The 24,752-nt window shown below is 40.6% G+C and overlaps 1 protein-coding gene and 1 non-coding gene across 10 annotated transcripts in view; one reads left to right on the forward strand and one right to left on the reverse strand.

Moving 5' to 3' along the window:
- MYO9A (myosin IXA) overlaps positions 1 to 24,752 on the forward strand; it is a 291,275-nt gene that overhangs the window by 39,860 nt on the left and 226,663 nt on the right. For 8 of the 9 annotated variants that reach the window (XM_074392721.1, XM_074392727.1, XM_074392726.1 and 5 more), the window contains exon 2: positions 22,579 to 23,489. In XM_074392721.1, the coding sequence (XP_074248822.1) occupies positions 22,650 to 23,489 (840 nt within the window). In that variant the 5' untranslated portion in view covers positions 22,579 to 22,649. Of the gene's footprint in view, positions 1 to 11,064; positions 11,154 to 22,578; positions 23,490 to 24,752 lie in introns of all 9 variants that reach the window. The other variant, XM_074392722.1, reaches the window with a different exon arrangement.
- LOC120364216 (U2 spliceosomal RNA) lies at positions 23,546 to 23,737 on the reverse strand. The gene has a single exon (XR_005579550.1). It is a non-coding gene; the product is annotated as a U2 spliceosomal RNA (small nuclear RNA).

Raw genomic sequence — 24,752 nt, forward strand, 5'->3', positions numbered from 1 at the left:
GACTAGAAGTTCTTAATTTTAATAAAGGCAAGTTTATATATATATATATATATATATATATATTATTTTTTTTTTTTTTTGAGACGGAGTCTCATTCTGTTCCTGAGGCTGGAGTGCAGTGGTGCAGTCTTGGCTCACTTCAGCCTCCGCCTCCTGGTTTCAAGTGATTCTCCTGCCGCAGCCTCCTGAATTGCTAGGACTACAGGTGCCTGCCAGCATGCCTAGCTAATTTTTGTAGAGTCAGGATTTTACCATATTGGCCAGGTTGGTCTCGAACTCCTGACCTTGTGATCCGCCTGCCTCATCCTCCCAAAGTGTTGGGATTACAGGTGTGAGCCACCATGCCGGGCCCAATTTATCATTTTTTTATGATTAGTACCTAGTGTGTTCGTTTTTTGTTCATGATCTCACTCTAGGTGTATGTACCTATTGTTATATGATCTATTCTAGAAATGTTAATTTTATTACCTTTCATGGTCTGTGATCCATCATAAAGTAATTTTTGTCCATGAGTTAATTTTTCTAGATAATACAATTGATTTAGCACCATTGACATAAAAAGCTTTCCTTTTTGCACACTGAATTGCAGTGGCATCTTTGTTTTAAGTTAGAACATCATTGTATAGGAGCCTGTTCTGGATTCTCTGTCTCTGCTTGTACCAAGTGCTATACTTTCTTGTGGCTTTGTACTAAGTCTTGATATTTGGTAGTATAAGCCCTCCAACTTTGTCATTCTTTAAGATTGTCTTGGCTATCCTAGGTCCACTGGATTTCAAATATACATTGAGAATCAGCTTTTTAATTTGTCCAGAACCTACTAGAATTTTGTTTGGAATTGTACTGAATCTGTAGATCCTTTTGAGGGAGAGTTGGCTTCTTAATGATACTGCAGTCAGTTTATTGGATATAGTATATTTTTCTGTGTATTTAGGTCTTCTTGAGATCAGCGGTGTCTTTTTAAAATTCATTTTGACTTAGAAACAATTAACATACTGTAAAATGCATAAATCATAAATGTTCAGTATGAGTTTTGAAAATGGTATATACTGGTGTAACCACCACCAAAAATAAGTTACGTAATATTTCCATTAACTCCAGAGAGTTCCCTCTTGTTCAGTGAATCCCTTCTTCTCTGTCCCACCAATGTTTTTTTAAAACTTATTTTTTATGGGTGCATAGTATTTGTATATATTTATGGGATACTTGAGATATTTTGATACAAGCATACAGTGTGTAATAATCACATGGCAAATGGGGTATCTGATACCCCAAGCATTTATCATTTCTTTGTGTTATAAACATTCCAATTATATTTATTTTAGTTATTTTTAAAGGTAAAATAAATTATTGTTGACTGTAGTTACCCTGTTGTGCTATCAAATACTGGGTCTTATTCATTCTAACTATAGTTTTGTACCCATTAACCGTCCTCACTCACTCTCACCCCTCTACTACTCTTCCCAACCTCTGATACCCATCATTCTACTCTCTATTTTCATGAGTTCAATTATTTTAATTTTTAGCTCCCAAAAATGAATGAGATAATGCAAAGTTCGTCTTTTTGTGCCTGGCTTATTTTACTTAATATCCTTCAGTTTCATCCATGTTGTTGCAAATAATGGGATCTCATTCTTTTTTATGGCTGATTACCACTTCATTGTGTTATATGCATCACATTTTCTTTATCCATTCATCTCTTGATGGACAGTTGATTCCAAATGCTTCGATACACTGATTTCCATTCTTTTGGGTATATACCTAGCAGTGAGATCGCTTGATCATATGGTAGTTCTGTTTAGTTTTTTGAGGAACCTCCAAATTGTTCTTCATAGTGGCTGTACTAATTTACATTCTCACCAACAGTGTACAAGGGTTCCCTTTTCTCCACATCCTTGCCGGCATTTGTTCTGTCTTTTGGATAAAAGCCATTTTACGTGTGGTAACATATCTTATTGGAGTTTTGATTTGCATTTGTCTGATGATCAGTGATGTGGAGCACCTTTTCCTATACCTGTTTGCCATTTGTATATCTTTTGAGAAATGTCTATTCCCATTCTTCTGCCCATTTTAAAATCAGATTTTTATCTTACTGAGTTATTAGAATTCCTTATATATTCTTATTAATCTCTTGTCAGATAGACAGTTTGCAAATTTTGTAAATATTTTCTCCCATTCTGTGAGTTGTCTCTTCACTTTAGTGATTGTTTCCTTTACGGTGCAGAAGCTTTTTAACTTGATGTGATCCTTTTTGTCCATTTTTGCTTTGATTTCCTGTGCGTTTGGGGTACTACTCAAGAAATCTTTGCCCAGACTAATGTCCTAGAGAGAGCTCCATTGTTTTCTTTTAGTAGTTTGATAGTTTCAGGTTGTAGATTTAGATCTTTAATCCATTTAAATTTGATTTTTATATATGGTGAGAGAGAGGGTCCAATTTCTCCCTTCTGCATATGGATATTCAGTTTTCCAAGCATCATTTATTGAAGAAACTGTCTTTTCCCCAGTGTGCCTTCTTAGCACCTTTGTCAAAAATGAATGGATTCATTTTTGTAGATGTATGGATTCATTTCTGGATTCTCCATTCTGTTTCATTCCTCTTTTTTTATGCTAGTACCATGCTGTTTTGGTTACTATAGCTCTATAAGATGGGATCTTGGTCTGTCATCCAGGGTGAAGTGTGGTTTCACAATCAATGCTCACTGCAGCCCTGACCTCTTGGGTTCAAGTGATCCTCCCATCTCAGCCTCCTGAGTAGCTGGGACTACAAGCTTGTGCCACCACATCCAGCTAATTAAAAAATAATATCTTGTAGAGATGGGGTCTCCCTGTGTTGCCCCGACTATCTTGAATTCCTGGGCCCAAGTGATCCTTCCACTTTGGCCTCCCAAAGTGCTGGGATTACAGCTGTCATCGAGCACCCAGCCTTGATAACTCTTAGATTTGCCCTTAATATTATTCTTTTTTCTTTTGTCTTCCTCTGTATATCTTAGGTAGCCTGTCTTCAAGCTCACTAGTTGTTTCTTCTGCTTGACCAGTTATGCTGTTCAGAGACTCTGATGCATTCTTCAGTTTGTCAGTTGAATTTTTCAGCTCCCTAATTTCTGCCTGCTTTCTAAAAATTATTTAAATCTTTGTTAAGTTTATCTGATAAGATTCTGAATTCCTTCTGTGTTTTCTTGAGTTTTGTTGAGTTTCCTGAAAACTATCTTGAATTCTCTGTCTAAAAGTTCACATATCTCTGTCTAGGTCTGCTCACTGCTACCTTATTTAGTTTGTTTGGTGAGGTCATGTTTTCCTGATGGTCTTGATGCTTGTGGATGTCCCTTGGTGTCTGGGCATTGAAGAATTAGGTATTTGTTGTAATCTTTGCAGTCTGGGCTTGTTTGTACCTATCCTTCTTTAGAAGGCTTTCCAAGTATTCAAAGTGAATTAAGTATTATGGTTTGTCTTTGGTTATTGTAGCTCTCTCTGCGTTAGGGTACCCCCCAATTCCCAGTAATGCTGTGGCTTTTTCAGACTCGTAGAGGTACCGCCTTGGTGGTCTTGTGTTAGTTCTGGCAGAATTCCCTGGATTACCAGGCAGAGTCTCTTGTTCTCTTTCCTTACTTTCCCCCAAACTAATGGAGTCTGTATCTCCTTGCTGAACTTCCTGGAATTGGGGGAAGGGTGACCCAAGCACCGCTGTGACCACCACCTCTGGGACAGTGCTGGGTCAGACCTGAAGTCAGCACAGTAGGAGGTTTTGCCCAAAGCCATTGCTTGGCTACTGCTGATGTTTTTATTCAGTGCCCTAGGGTGCTTTAGTCAGCAGGTAGTGAATCCAGACAGGCTCTTGTGTATCTCTTCAGGAAGGTAGGTACCCTTCTGGCCCTATTGTGAGGCTGGAAATGCTGTCTGGGAGCTAGGGCCTAGAGTTGGAAACTTGAGGAATCTCCTTGATGCTTTATTTTCCTGTAGCTGAGCTGGTGCCTAAGTTGTAGGACAGAGTCCTTTTTAGTCTTCCTTCTTTCTTCAGGTAGAAGGAGTCTCTCTCTGTGGCTACCACCACCCCAGGCCCATGGTGAGTACTGCCTGGTTACCACTGATGTTTTTTTCAAGGTCCAAAGGCCCTTTAGTCAGCTTGTGGTGAATCCTGCCAGCCTTGGGTCTCTCTTTAGAGCAATGGGTTCCCTTCTGGCCTTGGATGGGTCTGTCCATGAGCTAAGGCCTGAAATCACGGACTTTAAGAGTCCGCTTGGTACTTTGTTTTACTGTAGCTGAGTTGATACCCAAGTTGCAAGACAAAGTCCTTTTTGTTCTTCTCTCTCTTTTCCTTAAGCGAAATGAGTCTCTCACGGTGACTCCACAGCTGGGAATGCATTGGGTTACATCTGGAACTAGCATGCTGCTGGGTCTCACCCAAGGCCCATGGCAAGTACTGCCTGGCCACTCCTGGCTACTGAAGTTTATTCAAGGCCCAAGGACTCTTTAGGCAGCAGGTGATAAATCCTGCTAGGACTGGGTCTTTCCTTTTATGGCAGCTGGTTCCTTTCTGGTTCAGGGTGTGTCTAGGAATGTCATCTGGGATGTAGGGCCTGGAATGGGGGCGTCAGGACTCTGCTTAGTGGTTTACTGTACTGTGGCTGAGCTTGTATCCAAGTTGTAAAACAGTGTGACTTTTCTCTCTTCTTTTTTTCTTTTTGAGACGGAGTCTTGCTCTGTTGCCAGGCTGGAGTGCAATGGCGCGACCTTGGCTCACTGCAACCTCCACCTCGCGGGTTCAGGGGATTCTCCTGCCTTAGCCTCCCGAGTAGCTGGGACTGCAGGTGTGCAACACCATGCTCGGCTAATTTTTTTTTTTTTTTTTTTTTTGATTTTAGGAGAGACAGGGTTTCATCATGTTGGCCAAGATGGTCTCAAACTCCTTACCTCGTGATTCCTCCCCTCCTTGGCCTCTCAAAGTGCTGATATTACAAGTGTGAGCCACCACGCCCAGCCGACTCTTTCCTCTTCTTAAGCAGAAGGAGGTTCTCCTGGAGCTGCGAGCTGTGCTGCCTGGTGTTGGGGAAGGGGTGATAGAAGCACTCTTTTGGCCACGCTAGCTGGTGCCTTACTGGGTCATGTACACCTCAGGTCCACTGGTTCCAAGCGTACACAACACCAAGACTTGCCCAGGAATTGAAGTCCTAGTGGCCTAGACTGCCTTCTGAGTTTTTTTATGACCCCAGGGTACTTTAGCTTGCTGTGATAGAGCTAGTCAGAAGTCAGGTTTCAACTACTGGGATGGAGAATTCCCCTCTGGTTAGAGCTGGTCTAAATGCTCCCTCCCTAGGCCCTGGCTGAATTCTGCCCTGTGTTGCTTTCCACTGTGACAGGGTAGCACTGAGTTTCAATGCAAGGTTCCACAATCTCTGTATTATCTCTCCTACAAGTACACAGATTTTCTCTCTGCACAACATGGCTGCCGCTAGAGGATAGGACAGGGGTGGTGTTGGCAGTTCAAGACTGTCTTTCCTAACCTTATCAGTGGCTCTGTCCTTAATACGATGTTAAAATCAGATTCTGTGATTACTTGCATGATTTTTTATTCTTATGAAGGCACTTTCTTGTGTGGATAGTTGAGCAAGTTGGTGTTCCTTTTGGGGGTTGGGGGTAATTGCTGGAGGGTTCTATTTGGCCATCTTGCCTCTTCCGTCTTTCCTCCACCTGTAAGTTTTGATTTCTGTCATTGTGGGTTGGTTTTGTCTGTTCATGGGGTAATCATACCTATGTGCTTTTTGTGTCTGACTTCTTTCGTTTAACATAGTGTTTTAGCTGTTGTGATATCAGTAGTTCATTCTTTTTTGTTGAGTCATGTTTTACTATGTGGATATTAATATGTGAATATAACTGCCTATCCATTATTCAAGGTTTAATTTTTTTTTTAATTTTCTTTTTTTTGTTTGTTTGAGACAAAGTTTTCGCTCTATGCAGTGGCGCAATCTCAGCTAACAGCAACCTCTGCCTCCCGGGTTCAAGTAATTCTTCTGCCTCAGCCTCCAGAGTAGCTGGGACTATAGGCACCTGCCCCCATGCCTAATAATTTTTGTATTTTTAATAGAGACAGGGTTTCGCCATGTTGGCCAGGCTGATCTTGAACTCTTGACTTCTGGTGATTCACCCGCCTCGGCCTCCCAAAGTGTTGGGGTTACAGGTATAAGCCATTGTGCCAGGCCTCATTTTCTTATTTCTTGCTTCATTACTAGGGTGATGGAAACTCTATCATTTAGCAGTATTCTTGAGGTTAAAGATAGCTGCACGAAATGGCCACTCTTCTTCCATCCATATTGCTAGGCATGCTTATTGAATCGGCTTCATTGACTGATTACCCCCTTAGGAAAGGACTTTGATAACTTGCTCATTTTTAAAGTTAGGCATTATCAAATTATGTTGAAAAGAGCTCTTAAAGGAAGTCAAATAAAGCAGTGTATATACATAATGCATGAAAATAGATGAGAAAAGAAAAGGGGAAAAAAGCTATGTAGTGAGTTTTAATAAAATGACTAAGCAAGAAAAATAATTGCTAAAATAGATTAATGTGTATGTGAATTTATTTATTCAACAAATAAATTTTTGAGTTGTGGATACCCATGATGATGGGAAGCATGAAGCGACTTGCCTTTTAATGAAGTTAAGACAATGAACCAAAAAAAAAAAATCCAAATAAAAATACAATTTTAGGTAGTGCATCAAGTTCTCTGATAAAAATATTTCAGGACAAGGGGAATAGAGTAATGGAAGATGGGGGATAGGGGATTAGTTTAGATAGTATGCGAAGGAAAACCCTCTCTGAGGATTTGACATTTTTCCTTCTTTCTGTTTTTTTTTGAGATGAAATCTCACTCTGTCGCCCAGGCTGGAGTGCAGTGGTGTGATCTCAGTTCACTGCAACCTCTGCCTCCTGGGTTTGGGCAATTCTACTTCAGCCTCCCGAGTAGCTGGGACTACAGGCGTGCGCCACCCTGCCCGGCTAATTTTTTTGGATTTTTAATAGAGATGAGGTTTCAACATTTTGGTCAGGCTGGTCTTGAACTCCTGACCTTGTGATCCGCCTGTCTTGACCTCCCAAAGTGCTGGGATTACAGGCGTGAGCGACTGCACCCATCCAAGGATTTGAAATTTGAACAGAGACGTCAGTGATATGAAAGAAGGTCCAAGTAGAGGGACCAGGAAGGAAATGTAAAGATTCTGAATTAGGAATAAACTTAAAAACAGAAAAAAAAAGACTACTGAGTCTTCAGTGGAGTGGAGTGAGAGAAAGATGAAATTTGAGGGGGTGAAATGATGTAGGCCCTTTTAGACCACAGCAAGATCTTTCAGTTTTATTTGTGTTAAGGAGAGCCATTGAAGTAGAGTGGTATGATTTAATTTTCCTTTAAAAAGGGTGACTCTGCCAGCTGTGTGGAAAAATAGACTATAGTAGAGCAATGATGGAGGGAAGGATACCACCCTTTTTCACTAATTCAGGTGAGAGAATGATAGGGCTTGAAGTAGGTGGTAGAGTTGGGAAAGATAAAGTAGTCAGGTTCAGGATATATTTTAAAGGCAGACCTATAGTGCTTATAGATGGATTGAATATGAAAGGAATTTCCTGACAGGATTCTTTACAGAAGAGAGTTTGGAAATTTTTTACAGTAGTCCATTAGTCAGGGTAGTCCAACTACTATGCCTAAACAGCATCCAAATTTCAGCAGCTCTATACAAGTAAAGTTTATTTTTTCTCATTTATATCACAGTCCAGGTTCGGTGGTTGGAGGTGGGGTGATGCTAGTAGGTACTCTTCTCTATGTGGTCATTTGGGCCCTAGACTTCTTCCCTCTAGTGGCTCTGTGTTCCTTAGGGCCTTAGAGCTTTATCCCAGGTCAGCTCTATTCTTCCAGCAGACTAGGAAAGGCAGATCCTTTGAGAGGTTTTTATTGGTTCAGCCTGGAGAGGATGTACATAGGCTCTGCCCCGTATACCATTTGCCTAGGACTTGGTCATATGTCCACATGTAACCCTAGGGAAGATTGGGAAATAAAGTGTAGTTGTGTGCCTAGGAAGAGGAGGAAATGGGTTTGTAAAAAGTGTATTTGGGGGCTTTTAAAAAGAAAATTCACTTCTAAATACATAGTTTGCAAAATTTACATATCTAAATGTTTACATACCTAAATAAGTTACATATATGTTTATATATATGGTTATGCATTTGTATGGTAGTTACTATATTTATTTGTGGAACGTTCTAATTGTAAGCACTAAAGAATGAAGAAACGAATATTAGGTTATAAACACAACTTCTCCGTAGTTATTTATCTAAAATAAATTCAAAATGTTTCATAGCTGTTCTCCATAATTTTTATAGCTGTAAGCAAATAAGTATTGTTTTCTGAAATGGAGCTTGCCTTTGATATTACAGATATTACAGTGTTTTCTGTATATACAGGCCTTTGCTTTGAGTTATTCTTTTCAATATTAAAGTTCAAAAAAAATTTTTTTTTACTTTTTAAATGTATAATACATTGGCTTGATTTAGTTCTTCTTTTCTTGCTACTGAATGACAATGTATGATCTTCTTTTTTTTTTTTTCAGACTTGCTCTGTTACCCAGGGCGGAGTGCAGTGACTGGATGTTGGCTCACTGCAACCTCTGCCTTTCAGGTTCAAGCGATTCTCGTGCTTCAGTCTCCTGAGTAGCTGCGACTGTAGGCGTGTGCCATCATGCCTAGCTAATTTTTGTACCCTTTTTTTTAGTAGAGATGAGGTTTCACCATGTTGGCCTGGCTGGTTTCAAACTCCTGATCTCAACCAATCCACTCACCCACCGTGGCTTCCCACAGTGCTGGGATTCCAGGCATGAGTCACTGTGCCTGTCTGACAGTTCATGATCTTTCATACTAGCAATCATCAGTAGATCCCTATGATAAAGCAAGCGAAATGACCCTTTTTTTAAAATAAGAAAATAACCTTGGGAATTTGATAAAAAAGCAAAAACAACATTAATGTATATATTTTGAAAAGTAAATTTCATTAGCACACTGCAGAAGAACACTGCACAGAACACTGCATTAAAAATCTTTAGGTACGGCCGGGCGCGGTGGCTCAAGCCTGTAATCCCAGCACTTTGGGAGGCCGAGGTGGGTGGATCACGAGGTCAAGAGATCGAGACCATCCTGGTCAACATGGTGAAACCCCGTCTCTACTAAAAACACAAAAAATTAGCTGGGCATGGTGGCACGTGCCTGTAATCCCAGCTACTTAGGAGGCTGAGGCAGGAGAATTGCCTGAACCCAGGAGGCGGAGGTTGCGGTGAGCCGAGATCGCGCCATTGCACTCCAGCCTGGGTAACAAGAGCGAAACTCCGTCTCAAAAAAAAAAAAAAAAAAAAAAAAAAAATCTTTAGGTACTTCTTTTTCACCTCTTTAACTGAACTTCTAGTTTAAAGGAAACTCTGTATTCCCTGTTTTCTTTCTTCACCACAGTTTTCCCCTGTAATTACTCCCTTCTAACTCAGTCCAGTCAGTAACATCAAAAACTGGCCTATTCTGAACCACACCCTGCTGAACCACAGCAACTTTCTCACCACATTGTTTCCCTCTGTTGGCATATACTTTTAAAATGTCTACATTGAGATAGAGAATAAAAAGAATATTAAAAATTGTCTGTATAAAAGATACAGCATTGTTTTGTTTTGTTTTTTTTTTGAGACGGAGTTTCGCTCTTGTTACCCAGGCTGGAGTGCAATGGCGCGATCTCGGCTCACCACAACCTCCGCCTCCTGGGTTCAGGCAGTTCTCCTGCCTCAGCCTCCTGAGTAGCTGGGATTACAGGCATGTGCCACCATGCCCAGCTAATTTTTTGTGTTTTTAGTAGAGACGGAGTTTCACCATGTTGACCAGGACGGTCTCGATCTCTTAACCTCGTGATCCACCCGCCTGGGCCTCCCAAAGTGCTGGGATTACAGGCTTGAGCCACCGCGCCCGGCCAAGATACAGCATCATTTGACTGCTATATAACTGGCAGTAATGTGCTTAGTTCTTTACATGTATTGTTTTATTCTCATGGTCAGCTATCCCCACATCATTTATTGAGTAATCTTTTTTCTCTGCTGACTTGAAATGTCATCTTTATCATACATTTTCATAGGTTTCCTTTTTTCTCTTTAGGCCTTAATTTTCTGATTTGAAAAGTAATAGTTTACTTTTGTCTACGAATTGCTGTTTAACTCAAATCAGGTGATATATATCAAACTTATTTTTGATCGTAACTATAGATGGATAATATGAAGATTTCCCAAAAGCCCAATGTTTTAACCCATTAAAAAATATGTGTATACCTTTATGTGCGATTTTCTAGATTTTAAAATTTTATGTTATAAATTCTTTTCCGTATTTCTGCATGGTTGACTTTACAAATATCTCCCACTATTCATGTTTTCTTAATTCTTTAGTTTGGTTAGTGAATTTGAATGTGGGGTACTACCTTATTTGTTTCCTCAAGTTTGGATAGCAAATAGCAAGATAATGAAGGAAATTCTGCAAGTTTACTCAACTGTATTTGGTTCTTGAGTTTAGGTTGTGAGATTTTTGGAAATCAGGAATTTGGATAACAGGGGATGCCTGTATTCTCAAAGGGTATTGCACTGAAATACTACCCATAATAATGGGTTCTTTTGATTGTAGAGAACAGAAACCTGCCTTAGAATGGCTCAGGGAATAAAAGGGAATTGATTGGCACACTTAACAAGGAAATTCAGTGGTCGAGCTTATTTGAGGCACAGCTGGATTCAGTGGCCCAAATATGTTAATATTTTGCTGTGTGTAGTTAGTTTCATTTTCTTTTATTGCAGAAGCTTCTTTTATGCATTCGGGGAAGATGGCTGCCATCAGCTGTAGGTTTAGATCTTTCTAGCTTAGCAGTTCTGGTGGGGGGAAAAAACTTCTTTCCCAATAGTTGCAGCAAGAATTCCAGTACAGAATTCTACTAATCAGCTACTGTGGCTAAAGGTAATGAAATAAATTGATTGACTGGGCCTGGGTCACAGCAAATGTCTCTCTTCTCCCATCTGCAGAATGAAATCAGTCCACTCAGACCGTGTTCGATGATGACAAGGAGGAGAAATAGTTTTTCAAAGTAAAACAGTAATTTCACCAGAAGAAGGTACTGAGTACTTACTGGTCAAGCTAAGCTGATATATATAAACATGTATGTGTGTCATACAGTAATTCACTTTTTGTTTTATTTTTTTATTTTCAGAGGTTTTTGGGGAACAGGTGATGTTTGGTTACGTTTTTTAATTTTTAATTTTAATTTTTGAGTCTCATTCTGTTGTCAAGGCTGGAGTTTAGTGGCATGATCTCTGCTCACTGCAACCTCTTCCTCCCAGGTTCAAGTGATTCTCCTGCCTCAGCCTCCCGAATAGCTGAGATTACCCCAACCATGCTTGGCTAATTTTTGTACTTTTAGTAGAGATGGGGTTTCGCCATGTTGGCCAGGCTGGTCTCTATCTCCTGGCCTCAGGTAATCCTCTTGCTTTGGCCTCCCAAAGTCCTGGGATTACATGTGTGAGCCACTGTGCCTAGCCATTTTTGTATTTTTAGTAGAGATGGGGTTCCGACATGTTGGTCAGGCTGGTCTTGAACTCCTGTCCTCAAGTGATCCACTTGCCTCCGTCTCCCACAGTACTGGGATTACAGGCAGGAGCCACTGTGCCTGGCTGAGTAAGTTCTTAGTGGTGATTCTGAGTTTTTGGTGTACCCATCGCCTGAGCAGTATACACTATACCCAATTTGTAGTCTTTTATTCCTCATGTGCCTCCCACCCTTTCCCCCAAGTCCCTAAAGTCCATTGTGTAATTCTTATGCTTTTGAATCCTCATAGCTTAGCTCCTACTTAGGAGTTAGAACATACGATGTTTGGTTTTCCATTTCTGAGTTACTTAACTTAGAATAATGGTCTCCCGTTCCCTCCAGGTTACTGCCAATACCATTATTTTGTTTCTTTTTATGGCTAAGTAGTATTCCATGGAATATATTTACCACAATTTCTTTATCCACTCATTGACTAATGGACATTTGGGCTGGTTCTATATTTTTGCAGTTGTGAATTGTGCTGCTATAAACATGTATGTGCAAGTATCTTTTTTTGTATAAATGACTTCTTTTTCTCTGGGTACTCAGTAGTGGTGACTGGGCAATACCATGTTGCCTTGCTTGGAGTGCAGTGGTATGATTTGGGCTCACTGCAGCCTCTAGCTCCCAGGTTCAAGTGATTCTTGTTCCTCAGCCTCCTGAGTAGTTGGGGGTATAGGCACGTGCCACTGTGCCCAGCTAATTTTTGTATTTTTATTAGGGATCGGGTTTCGCCATGTTTGCCAGGCTGGTCTCGAACTCCTGACTTCAGGTGATCCACTTGCCTTGGCCTTCCAAAGTGCTGTGATTATAAGTGTGAGCCACCATACCTGGCCTACTTTCAGTTCTTTAAGCAGTCTTCATGCTGTTTTTCATAGTGGTTGTACTATTTTAGATTCCCACCAGCAGTGTAAAAGTGTGTTCTCTTTTCACTACATCTCCACCAACATCTATTATTTTTTGATTTTTTTTTTATTATGGCCATTCTTGCAGTAGTAAGGTGGTATCACATTTGGATTTCTGTCATCATTAATGATGTTGAGCATTTTTTCATGTTTGTTGACCTTTTGTATATTTTCTTTTGATATACAATTGTCTATTCATGTCCTTAGCCTACTTTTTTGATGGGATTTTTTTTTTCTTGCTAATTTGTTTTGAGTTCCTTGTAGATTCTGGATATTAGTCCTTTGTTGGATGTATATATTGTGAAGATTTTCTTCCACTTTGTAGCTTATCTGTTTGCTGATTGTTTCTTTTTCTGTGCAGAGGCTTTTTAAATTAAGTTTAGTAAGTCCCATCTATTTATCTTTGTTTTTGTTGCGTTTGCTTTTGGGTTCTTGGTCATGAAGTCTGGAAGGGTTTTTCTGACATTATCTTGTAGAATTTTTATTCACGTCTTAGATTTGAGTCCTTCGTCCATCTTTAGTTGATTTTTGTATAAGGTTAGAGATGAGGATGCAGTTTCATTCTTTTGTGTGTGGCCTGCCAATTATTAAAATTTTAGTTATTAAGAGATGGGATCTTGCTATTTTGCCCAGGCTGGTCTTGAACTCCTGTACTCAAGTGATCCTCCCACCATAGTCTCTCAAATAGCTATGACTATAGGCATGCACCACTGTGCCCAGCCTGATAATTTATTTCCCTCTTTATATTTTCTTCTACTGAAATACTACAGAATGTGTTTTCTTTCAGCACCCAATTTTGCTTTTACTTGACATTGATCTGCTGTAGGTGAAACTTGGGCTTCTGTATTCTGTCTAGTAATGATTAGCTGACATGCACTCTTGTAACATCTTATCTCAAATTCTGTTTCTCTGTCCATCTTTTTTTTTGTTTTGTTTTGATTCTTTCAGTAGAAAAGTGTCTTTTTTTTTTTTTTTCCTTTTTGAGAGACATCTGTCCACCTTTGACCTTAGTCTCATTTAGTCTTGCTTACCAAGGAACTTTGGCTTACCAGTTAGCCTGCCCTTTTCTTCAGTTTTTACCTGCTGTTATAATCATATAGTTGTGTACCCAAGCCCCCTAACTAATAAATATTTCACTCACAATACTCCTGCTTTCTTTATAGCAGATTTGATCAACACCTGCTGGCTACTTACTTGCCACTCTTTGGCTACCTCCTTAACTTCTTGTATTCTTTTTCTGTTTCCTACTTCTTTTTAGGAAACCAGTGATACCTAGAGACATTTGTCTCAGGCCTAAGCCTAAAATAATAGTATGGAAGGGCTAAAAAAAACCCTTAAGAGATATTTAATTCAATTTTCTTTTCCTGTTTTGCTTGATGTTATTTTGATTTGACCAGCTTTCTTTTGGCTAGTGTTTGCGTGGTATTGCTTCTCCTTTAAAGAAAAACTTTCAGATTCGTTGTCCTCGTGTTGTAGATGTGTATCTACTGAAAACAACAGATAAGTGAATGAAAAAATTTGGTCTGAATATCTTTGTCTTTTAACTGGAATATTTACATGTAATATAATAACTTATATTTAGCTTTGAAACTTACTGTTTGTTTTCTATTTGTTCCACCTATTCTGACTTTTCCCCCTTCTCTTTTCTTGCTTTCTTTTGAACTCATCATTTTATTTTTTCACTCTTCTAGTTGGAAAATTATACTTATTTATTTTTAACTTTTAGTTTCAAGAGTACTTGTACAGGTTGGTTCTTTATATACATTGTGTGTTGCAGGGGTTTAGTGTACAGATTATTTTGTTACCCAGGTAATAAGCACTGTACCCACTAGGAAGTTTTTTGATGCTCACCCTCCTCCCGCCCTTTACCCTCAAGAAGGCTCTGGTGTCTATTAATCCCCTCTTTGTGTCCATGTGTACTCAGTTTTTAGCTTCCACTTATAAGTGCAGTGTTTGGTTTTCTGTTCTTGCATTAGTTTACTTAGGATAATGGCCTTCAGCTCCATCCATGTTGCTACAAAGGGCATTATCTCATTGTTTTTTATGTCTGCATAGTATTCCATGGTGTACATGTGCAACATGGAAAATTATACCTAAAATATATATATATATATATATATATATATTTTTTTTTTTTGAGACAGAGTCTCATTCTGTTGCCCAGGCTAGAGTGCAGTAGTGCGATCTTGGCTCACTTCAACTTCCGCCTCCTGAGTTTAGGTGATTCTCCTGCCTCAGCCTGCCAAGTAGCTGGGATTACAGGTGCACACACACCACTATGCCTGACTATTTTTTTTTGTGCTTTTAGTAGGGACAGGGTTTTGTCATGTTGGCCAGGCTAGTTTTGAACTCCTGACCTCAAGTGATCCACCTGCTTCAGCCTCCCAAAGTGTTGGGGTTACAGGCATAAGCCACTATGCCTGGCCTAAAAAATCTTTTTTAGTGGCTACCTTAGAGCACCAGCCTGGACAACATTCCATCTTGCTGAGTTGTCCAGGCTGGTCCACAAAGCCAAAAAAAAAAAAAAAAAAGCTGGGCATGGTGGTGGCATGGGATTCTTGGGATGATGCTTTTCCTGCTGGAAACCTCTGTGGTCAGTGGTGTCTCTGCCCGAGTTTTTTTCTGGCCTGCTGGGCTTGTTATGCTCACTTGGTGTGGCAGTCTGTGCTTGGCTGGTACTACTAGCCTGGATCCCACACCTACCAAAGGTGAACCAGACGTGGAGTAGCAAGGGCTGTGTGAGTGAGTGAGGGATCTGGCCACTCAGCACAACCAGGCATGCTGGCTGCAGTGGGCAGGCAGCTCCAGGTGCCAGCATAGGTGCTGGCATCCTGCAAGGCTGTGGCTGGACCAGGTGTACCACAAACAGCTTCCATGGTTGGCACTGGGGAATACAGTGGTGCTCGGAAGCTTGGAGATGCCAGGAACCGCAGAGCCCCAAAGAAGGTGTCACAGCCCTGGGCTGGGGAGCTCCTAGATCTGGGCTTCACAAAGGGCCTCAGCTCTTTTCTCCTTCTCTCTTCTCTCCTTCTGTTGCCTACGAGGCAGTAAGCAAGGGACGTATTTCAGCCCTGTTTGTGTTATAGCTCTTTTAGCCCTGCCACTTGGTAGATCTCAAGTTGTTGTTTTATACCCGGGAAGAATCAAGTACACAGACAAGTGGAAGGTGAGCAAGGCAATGAGAAGCTTTATTAAATGGTAGAACAGCTCAGAGGATACTTGCAGTAGGTAACTCCTCTCCGCAGCCAGGTTGTACTGATGAATGTTCAGCTCTCAGCAGTGAGGAGATCATGGAGTGGATAGCTCCTCTCTGCAGCTGGTTGTCAATTATCTTTAGCTCTCAGCAGAGGAGACCCTGGGTGGGTAGCTTCTCTCTGCAGCTGGTTGTCCCATCATCTTCTTAGCTCTTGGCAGAGAGGAGACCTTGGGGTGGGCAGCTTTTCTCTACAGCTGGCAGGTGGTTGTCTCCCCAAGTCTGGCTCTGGCTGAGTTTGGGGCTTTTATAGGTCTCAGCGGGGAGGAAGTATGTACTGATTGGTCCATGGACAGCCATGGGCTGGCCTGTAGAAAGCACCACAAGTTGCCACTCCGGTCATCAGCAGCGTGGCCCCCAGGCTTCAGTCCCTGGCTTGAAAGTGGGGCTTCACCAAGGACCTGCTCCCTGCTGCCCAGGAGCCTGTCTGCCTCCTGCTGCTGTTCATGGTGCCCAGGTTGTTTGTGACAGGGTCATGTGCAGGTCAGCACTGAGCTGCCCTCAGTACAACTTTGGCCTCCCTCTAGTGTTTGTAGGCGCCCAAAGTCTGGAGGGGGCGGAGGTGGCAGGGAGCTGGTGTGCCAGTACTACCTGGGGTGTGCCACACCTGGCCAGACTGTGACAGTACCTGGGCTTGAACCCAGTCTTACTCTGACATTGGAGTGAGTGCTGGGAGTGAGGAGAAGCCAGGCAGTAGGAGCAGACACCTCTGAGCCTGCAGTGGATGGTGGTGGGGGGTGCTTCCTGGGCCCCTGAGAATGCAGATATGCTGGGTCTGCACCTGCAGCTTCGGTGGCTACAGCTGCACCTATGGTGGGGGCTCCTGCCTGCTCCCGGCCCCCAAGAGCACAGGGATGCCCAGGTCTGCAGCCCACCTGGGCGGGTGGCCACAGCTGTGCCCAGGGAGTACGATACTCCTGCCCTGCCAACTCATAAGGTGGCAGGGCTCCCACCTGTTCCTGGCTTCTGCTGCCTCCATGGAGCATGCAGTCCTGGTTGCGCCTCTGCCACTGCAGCTGGTGGTGTGGCAGTGGCCACTGTAGATGGGCCACTGCTGCCATCAGTGACATGCATTTATAGTCCTGGCCTCTTAGGAGACTGAGGCAGGAGCCTCACTTGAGCCTAGAAGATTGAGGCTGCAGTGAGCCGTGATTGTGTCCCTGCATTCCAGCCTGCATGACAGAGACAGACCCTGGCTCTATAAAACAAAAACAAAACAAAACAACAATAGAACAAAATGAGTTAATGGAAAAGGAACTCTTTAAGAGTCAATCAGAAAAAGAGCAAGACTATTAGGAAGACTACAAGAAAAATAACTATGTGAGGACACTTTCAAGAACTAGAAATTGGCTTCTTTAGTTATGCCACAGTGTGGTATAAGATGAAGAATGAGGAAAGACCTTTGGATTACCAACTCCATGGAATTTCATGACTTTTCCAGAGCATTGTCAAGTAGCTTGCTATGCAGGAAGAGTGGTAAGGGAGTAGTAGAAAGTGAGTTCCCAAATACTTGGGAATACAGTGATTCTCAAATACTATTTTCTGGACCAGCAATAATAGAATTACATACATTTCTTCAACTCTTAACTATTGTTGAGCCTGGTAATGTGCATTTTTAAAAAGTTCCCCAGATGATTTGAATGAAAGCTCATGTCTCTGATTTGCAAATAAAGATTTTTCAAGCTGTTTAGCAAAGACTGGGTTATGATCAAGGTGCATTCCTGAGTGGTATTTTGAGACAAACCTCCTTTTTTAAAAAACACACAGCAGTGATTGATAAAACAACAAAAAGATAAAACCAAATTGACAAAACTGGTGCCTAAAGATAAACATTTCTATGTTTCAGAAAGGAGCAGGTGAGGTTTTGTCTGAGTTGGGCTTATTGTTGGAAACAATGGACCAAGATAGGACTCCTCTGTTGAAAAAGATGTTTTTGAGTTTACTTCCAGGGCTCCCATGTTATACAACTTGAGGGATCAGATTGTAGTTGCTCAGTACAGTGGTCTTCATCCTTTTTGGCACCAGGGACTGGTTTCATAGATGACAATTTTTCCATGGATAGGGTGGTAGGGGATGGTTTTGGCATTAAAACTGTTCCACCTCATATCATCAAGTCTCATAAGGGGCATGCAACTTAGATCCCTTGCATGTGCAGTTCACAATAGTGCTCACGCTTCTATGACAATCTAGTGCTGCTGCTGATCTGACAGGAGGCAGAGCTCAGGCAGTAATGCTCATTCACCTGATGCTCATATTCTGCTGTGCAGCCCAATTCCTGACAGGTCCTGGACTAGTCTGCGGCCCAGAGACTGGGGACCCCTTGACTTAGTGCATCCCCTGGAGTGGTACACGTCTTAGCCTCCCTGGCTGTAATGAGATTTGTTGCTGACTGCTGCCAGAGGCTATAGCTTATATGAAAGCAAACATAGCTCTACAAACTAGGAACCTGGTAGCTCAGAGTACATCTTCACTTTTATTGCAGAGAAGAATCTCCAACAAGAATATCTGTAAGAAAAACATTGATGAGGTAACTGAGGAAATTTGAACATCAATTGATCATTTAATATAAAAAATTTTCAATTTTTACAAATATATGATACTGTGGTTGTCTTAAAAATGTAGTAAACAGTAGGTTCTGAGTAAGTGTTTGTATGAAAGACAAAGTTCCACCAAAGGTATACTTCTAAAGCTAATTTCTCAAACATATGAAGTCATCTCAGCTAAGGAGAATATGAAATAATCAGAAGAGCTGTTCAGTTTGAATGACATTTTAGTGTTAGTCTGAAAAATATTAAATTACATACTCAGGGTTTTCAAAAAGAAAAGTGAAATAGTAATAGCCCTTAAGTTTAAATGATTTTGAAAGGTAAATAGGCAGAAAAAAGATCAGATAGATTTGAAAATGACAAAAACTTTAGAAGTGAAAAATATAGTTGTAATTTTAAAAAGCCAACAGCATGGTGTTCATGAATGGGAAGAGTCAATAAGCTGTCAGTTCTGTTCAATATTAATCTGTAAAATCAATGCAGTATTAAAATCTCAGAAGGGTTTTTTTTTTTTTTTTTATGATAGTAAACATGCTAACTTAAAAAATTTTATGGTAAATAGCCAAGGTAAAATTTGTAAAGAACAACACATTAAGGTAATGTGCCTTTCAGATACCAAAATTATAGGATTGTAGTAATTAACAGAGGTTCAGGGGTGGACAAACAGACCTATGGAACAGAATACAGAGCCCAGAACAGATTGATAGGTATGTGAAATTTGCCACATGACAGAGATGGCATTATAAATCAGTGAGGAGGCTGGGGCTGGTGGCTTACGCCTGTAATCCCAGCACTTTAGGAGGCTGAGGCTGGTGGATCACCTGAGTTCGAAACTAGCCTGGCTAACATGGTGAAACACTGTCTCTTTTAAAAATACAAAAATTAGCCAGGCATGATGGTGGGCATCTGTAATCCTTGCTACTTGGGAGGCTGAGGTGGGAGAATCATTTGAACCCAGGAGACAGGAGTTGCAGTGATCTGAGGTCACACTCCTGCACTCCAGTGTGAGATTCTGTCTAAAAAATAAAACAAACCAACAACAACCATAAACTAATGAGGAAAGGATAAACTATTCACTGTGGTACTGGTTTAGTTGCTAATCTCAGTGGAAGTGAAGAAAATTAAGAGTCCTATCTCACAGCATACTGAAAATAGATTCCATATGGATTAAAGAGCTAAATGAGAAAAGCACAACTCAGGCCTATTAGAAGAAAATGTAGGATAATAACTTTATGTCCTAAGGGTAAAGAAGGATTTTAAAAACAATCTATATGAGAAGATAATAGTATATGGGTTTTAGAGACTGTATGCTTCAAATCTTACGTTTATTACATTCTGACTATGACTTTGGGCAAGTTGTGTAATCTTTCTGCATTTGTTTAACGAGGAGGGTGATTATAAAAAACAACCTTCAGGGAGGAATTGTGAAGATAAAATGAAATAATCCATCCGAAATGCTGAGAAAAATGACTGGTACAAATAAGCATGTATTGATAGTTAACTACAGTTAATATTCAGTGAAGTTGAAGATGACTTAAAACCTAGCAGTTTCACTCTGATAGGAAGCCCAGAGAAATTCTAGCAAAGCCGTGTAAGGAAACACTTATGAGAATTGCAGCATTGTTTTAATAGTGTAATACTGGAAACTTCCTAGTGTTCACTAGGGTAGTGGATTGATTCAAAACTTGAATTTATGGTGGGATACTGTTTGGCAGTTAATGAATATTGTATGTGTCAACACTTATAAATAAAAAGGAATATTAAAGTGAGAAGCAGACTGTTGAATACATCATCTTTTTAAAGCTTAAAAAAAAAATGAGAGCTGGGTTTGTTGCCATCTGCCTGTAGTCCCAGCTCCAGAGAATAAGGCAGGAGAGGAGGATCGCTTGAGCCTGGGAGTTGGAGGCCAGACTGGGGAACGTAGTGAGACCCTGTCTCTTAAAATTAATGCTATATATAATTTATGGAGACCACACAGGTAATAAAAATACAAAATTATGTATAAGAATAATACAAACCTCAGGATAGTGCTTATCTATGAAGTGCAAAGGAAGGAACTTTAACTGTATCTCTAATAGTTTGTTTATAAAGTGATCTGGAGCAAGTTATGGCAGTTTGCAAACTTGTTGAGTTTGGGTGGTAGCTATATGGCTGTGTGTGTGTGTGTGTGTTTTTTTTTTTTCTTTTTGAGATTGAGTTTCACTCTTTTTGCCCAGGATAAAATGCAGTGGTGTGGTCTTGGCTCACTGCAACCTCTGCCTCCCTGGTTCAAGTGATTCTCTTGCCTCAGCCTCCTGGGTTCAAGTGATTCTTCTCCCTCAGCCTCCTGGGTAGCTGGGATTAGAGGCATGTGCCACCATACCTGGCTAGTTTTGTATTTTTAGTAGAGACAGGATTTTACCATGTTGGCCAGGCTGGTCTCGAACTCCTAACGTCAGGTTATCTGCCCGCCTTGGCCTCCCAAAGTGCTGAAATTACAGGCATGAGCCACCATGCCCAGCCTATATGGCTGTTTTTTTAATATGTTCTATATTATTCTCTGTTTGAAAGACCATCTAGACAAAAGAGAAGAAATAGTTTCTTGATTAGAAGACTTTGACAAATATGTAGTAGTATGAGAGGATAGATAGTACCCTGTGCAGCATGGTGAAACCACATCTCTACTACAAATACCAAAGTTAGCCAGGCAAGGTGGTATGTACCTGTAGTCCCAGCTAGGTTGAGGTGGGAGGATCACATGAGCCCGGGAGATGGAGGTTGCAGTGAGCCAAGATTATGCTGCTGCACTCTAGAGCGAGACCTTGTGTCAAAGAAAAAAAAAAAGGTAACAAAGTTTTTTTTTTTAATAGCACATCATCCTTATATGTTAAAGGATGAAATTAAAAGGGAAATATTGATGACACATGAGAGGAGTTTTTTTGGGGGGGCGCATAGAGCTAACGAAGATGATAAGAAATAGATTTTATTAGCCCTGGAAAGTGTATGGGACATATTTTCTCAGTTTAAGACAGGAATGGAAGAAATAGATGAGGTGAAGATAGGAATAAATTTTGAGTTGGAGAAACCACTTGAAGGAATATCACAGTTTTCTCAGTGAGTTATGAAAGTTATCATTCTTCTAGAAGTGTGATATATATAAGGTTTGAGAAGATGGGAAGAATGAATATGCAGAATACTTGTAAAGAATGCAATAAAAAAGTTTAGATAAAAAGAAAGAATGGTAGCATTGAAGGACAAAGGAAAGCTTAATAAAATTTGCAGTGGTGCCTAGTTACATAATTTTGTTAAATTTGCCCAGCAAGTCAGGGGCAGGAGTCTTTTGTTGCTCTTGCCAAATTCCCTTCTTCCCACCTTGTGGGAGGGAGTGAGTCAGAGCCTAGAATTCCTTGAAAATATGTCTATCTCTTTAGTTGGTTTCTCTCATAATTTTCTTGGTTTTATGTAATTTCTCCGTCTATCTCATCCTCTTACTGTTTTTAACAAATTTTGCAAAATTTTTGCTCCATTGATGGCCTTCTTTCTTGTTTTTGCTTTATCCTTAAGGAGTTTTTGGTATAGGGCAATTAGATTTGCATGATTATTCTGTCTTAATCCAGTCTTTGTTGTATAAAGAAAGAACTTGGTTCTAATTCCAAGTACCTTACAAACATTTGAGACATCAGGAGAAAAATAATTTTTCTTTGCACTCTTTGGATTTTGAATTTTTAATATAATAAAACATTGAGGCCAGACATGATGGGTCACGCCTGTAATCCCAGCCCTTTGGGATGCTGAGGTGGGCAAATCAAAAGGTCTGGAGTTCGAGACCAGCCCATGGTGAAACCTCATTTCTACTAAAAATACAAAAATTAGTTGGGTGTGGTGGCAGGCGCAGTGGTGGGCGTCTGTAATCCCAGCTACTCAGGAGGCTGAGGCAGGAGAATCATTTGAACCTGGGAGGTGGAGGTTGCAGTAAGCTGAGGTCATGCCATCACACTCCAGCCTGGGTGACAAGAGCAAGACTCTGTCTCAAAAAACAAAAAACAAAAATAATAAAATACATGTTTTTTGGCAAGTTTTAGAAAGTGCCCAGATTTGGACAGTGAAACTTAATATTATGTGGTCTCAGTGAAGCTGTTCCTGTGATAAGAGAAGAGTTAGTATTTTGTGTTTTAAAAGATATAATCAACGCGCTTGTTAAGCTTTTCTTTCTTGAGCATCAGAAAGCAATGTGTATTTACTTCTAAATATTTTACATCTTTTATGTTACAGTTATTTTACCAAGAAAATGGTTTGCACGACTTTGAACATGTACTATCCATGCTGATGGGACAGGATCCAATATGAATATAAATGATGGAGGAAGACGACGCTTTGAAGATAATGAACATACATTACGGATATATCCTGGGACTATTTCAGAAGGGACAATCTATTGTCCTATTCCTGCCAGAAGAAACTCCACAGCTGCTGAGGTGATTGAGGCCCTTATAGACAGACTTCATCTGGACAAAGCAAAATGTTACGTTTTAGCAGAGGTAAAGGAATTTGGTGGAGAAGAATGGATACTCAATCCAACAGACTGTCCAGTTCAGCGAATGATGTTGTGGCCCCGAATGGCTCTGGAAAATCGCTTAAGTGGAGAGGACTACCGCTTTCTTCTGAGAGAAAAAAACCTTGATGGATCAATCCATTATGGTAGCCTGCAGTCATGGCTACGGGTAACAGAAGAACGTCGCAGGATGATGGAACGGGGTTTTCTTCCACAGCCTCAACAGAAAGACTTTGATGATTTATGTAGTTTACCTGATTTGAATGAGAAAACTCTCTTAGAAAACCTACGAAATCGCTTTAAGCATGAAAAGATTTATACCTATGTTGGCAGTATTCTGATAGTTATTAACCCATTCAAGTTTCTTCCTATTTATAACCCCAAATATGTCAAAATGTATGATAACCACCAACTGGGAAAACTTGAGCCCCACATTTATGCTGTGGCTGATGTAGCTTATCATGCCATGCTTCAGCGCAAAAAGAATCAGTGCATCGTGATTTCAGGAGAGAGTGGTTCTGGGAAGACTCAAAGCACAAACTTTCTTATTCACCACCTTACTGCTCTCAGTCAGAAAGGATTTGCCAGTGGAGTAGAACAGATTATTCTTGGCGCTGGACCAGTACTTGAGGTAGGTATATAGAAATCTTATTTTTGATTTTAATTTTAATTTTTATCCCTTGAGGTGGGGTGTTCACCATTCCTGGAGGTACTGCAATTCCAGGTTGACGTGTGAAGTGGATCAAGCAAGCTCGTATTCCATCTCCCTGCTTCAAAAACCCATTTAATATATTGTCTTCAGCTAGAAGACATTCCAGATATTAAACTGATAAAAACGGATCACTATACTTAATCTTAGCCAAATGTCTGAGAAGCTATAGAGATGCTGTTCTTGGTACTCTGGGCACACTGCCTGCAAACTTTTGCTCCACAAGGACAGTAATTTAAAAAAAAGAAAAGAAATACTGTTCTTATTCATAGACATATCTTTAAAAAATAATTGATAGATGTGAGAATATGAAATAAAACTAAGAAGTGTAGACATTATTTTTAGTAACCAAGAGGAGTTGGAAGATGGGAAAGCAAAAAAGGTGGTGTGAAAGACTGAAGAGTGTGACAGTGGTAATTTTTTTATTTTTATTTTTTAGAGAGTGTCTTTGGGTCATTAATGATGCAAAGAAAAAGATGACTGGAGTCATTTTATATCCCCTTACAAGGGGAGAAGGCAGAGGCAGGTCCTCTCTGTAACTGCATTGTGATGGTTGGTGAAAATATTTTTTGCTGATGTATTTGCATTTCTGCAAGCTTAACAGCTGTGCCTAGCATTGAAACTTGTAAAAATGCAGAGAATATGAGAAAAAAATGTTTAGTTGTGGGGTGTTTTAGAAATATTATCATCCAATGCCAAAAGGAGAGAGAATACAGAAAGACAAATACTCTACAGCAGGCGTCCCCAGACTTTTTACACAGGGGGCCAGTTCACTGTCCCTCAGACCGTTGGAGGGCCGCCACATACTGTGCTCCTCTCACTGACCACCAATGAAAGAGGTGCCCCTTCCTGAAGTGCGGCGGGGGGCCGGATAAATGGCCTCAGGGGGCCACATGCGACCCGTAGGCCGTAGTTTGGGGACGCGTCCTCTACAGTCTCCCTTATATGTGGAATCTGAAAAAGTTGAATGCATAGCAACAAAGAGGAAACTGGGATTACTAAAGGCTGGCGGGATTGGTGAGATGTTGGTCAAAGAACATAAATTTTTAGTTCTATAGGAGGAATGAGGTCAGGAGATCTATTGTACATCATCATGACTAGAGTAAGTAACAATACATTGTATACTTGAAAATTTCTAAGAGTAGATTTTAATTAGTCTCATTATAAAACATGACAAGTATTGTG

The sequence above is a fragment of the Saimiri boliviensis genome, chromosome 2 (assembly GCF_048565385.1).
Source record: "Saimiri boliviensis isolate mSaiBol1 chromosome 2, mSaiBol1.pri, whole genome shotgun sequence".
NCBI lineage: Eukaryota > Metazoa > Chordata > Mammalia > Primates > Cebidae > Saimiri > Saimiri boliviensis.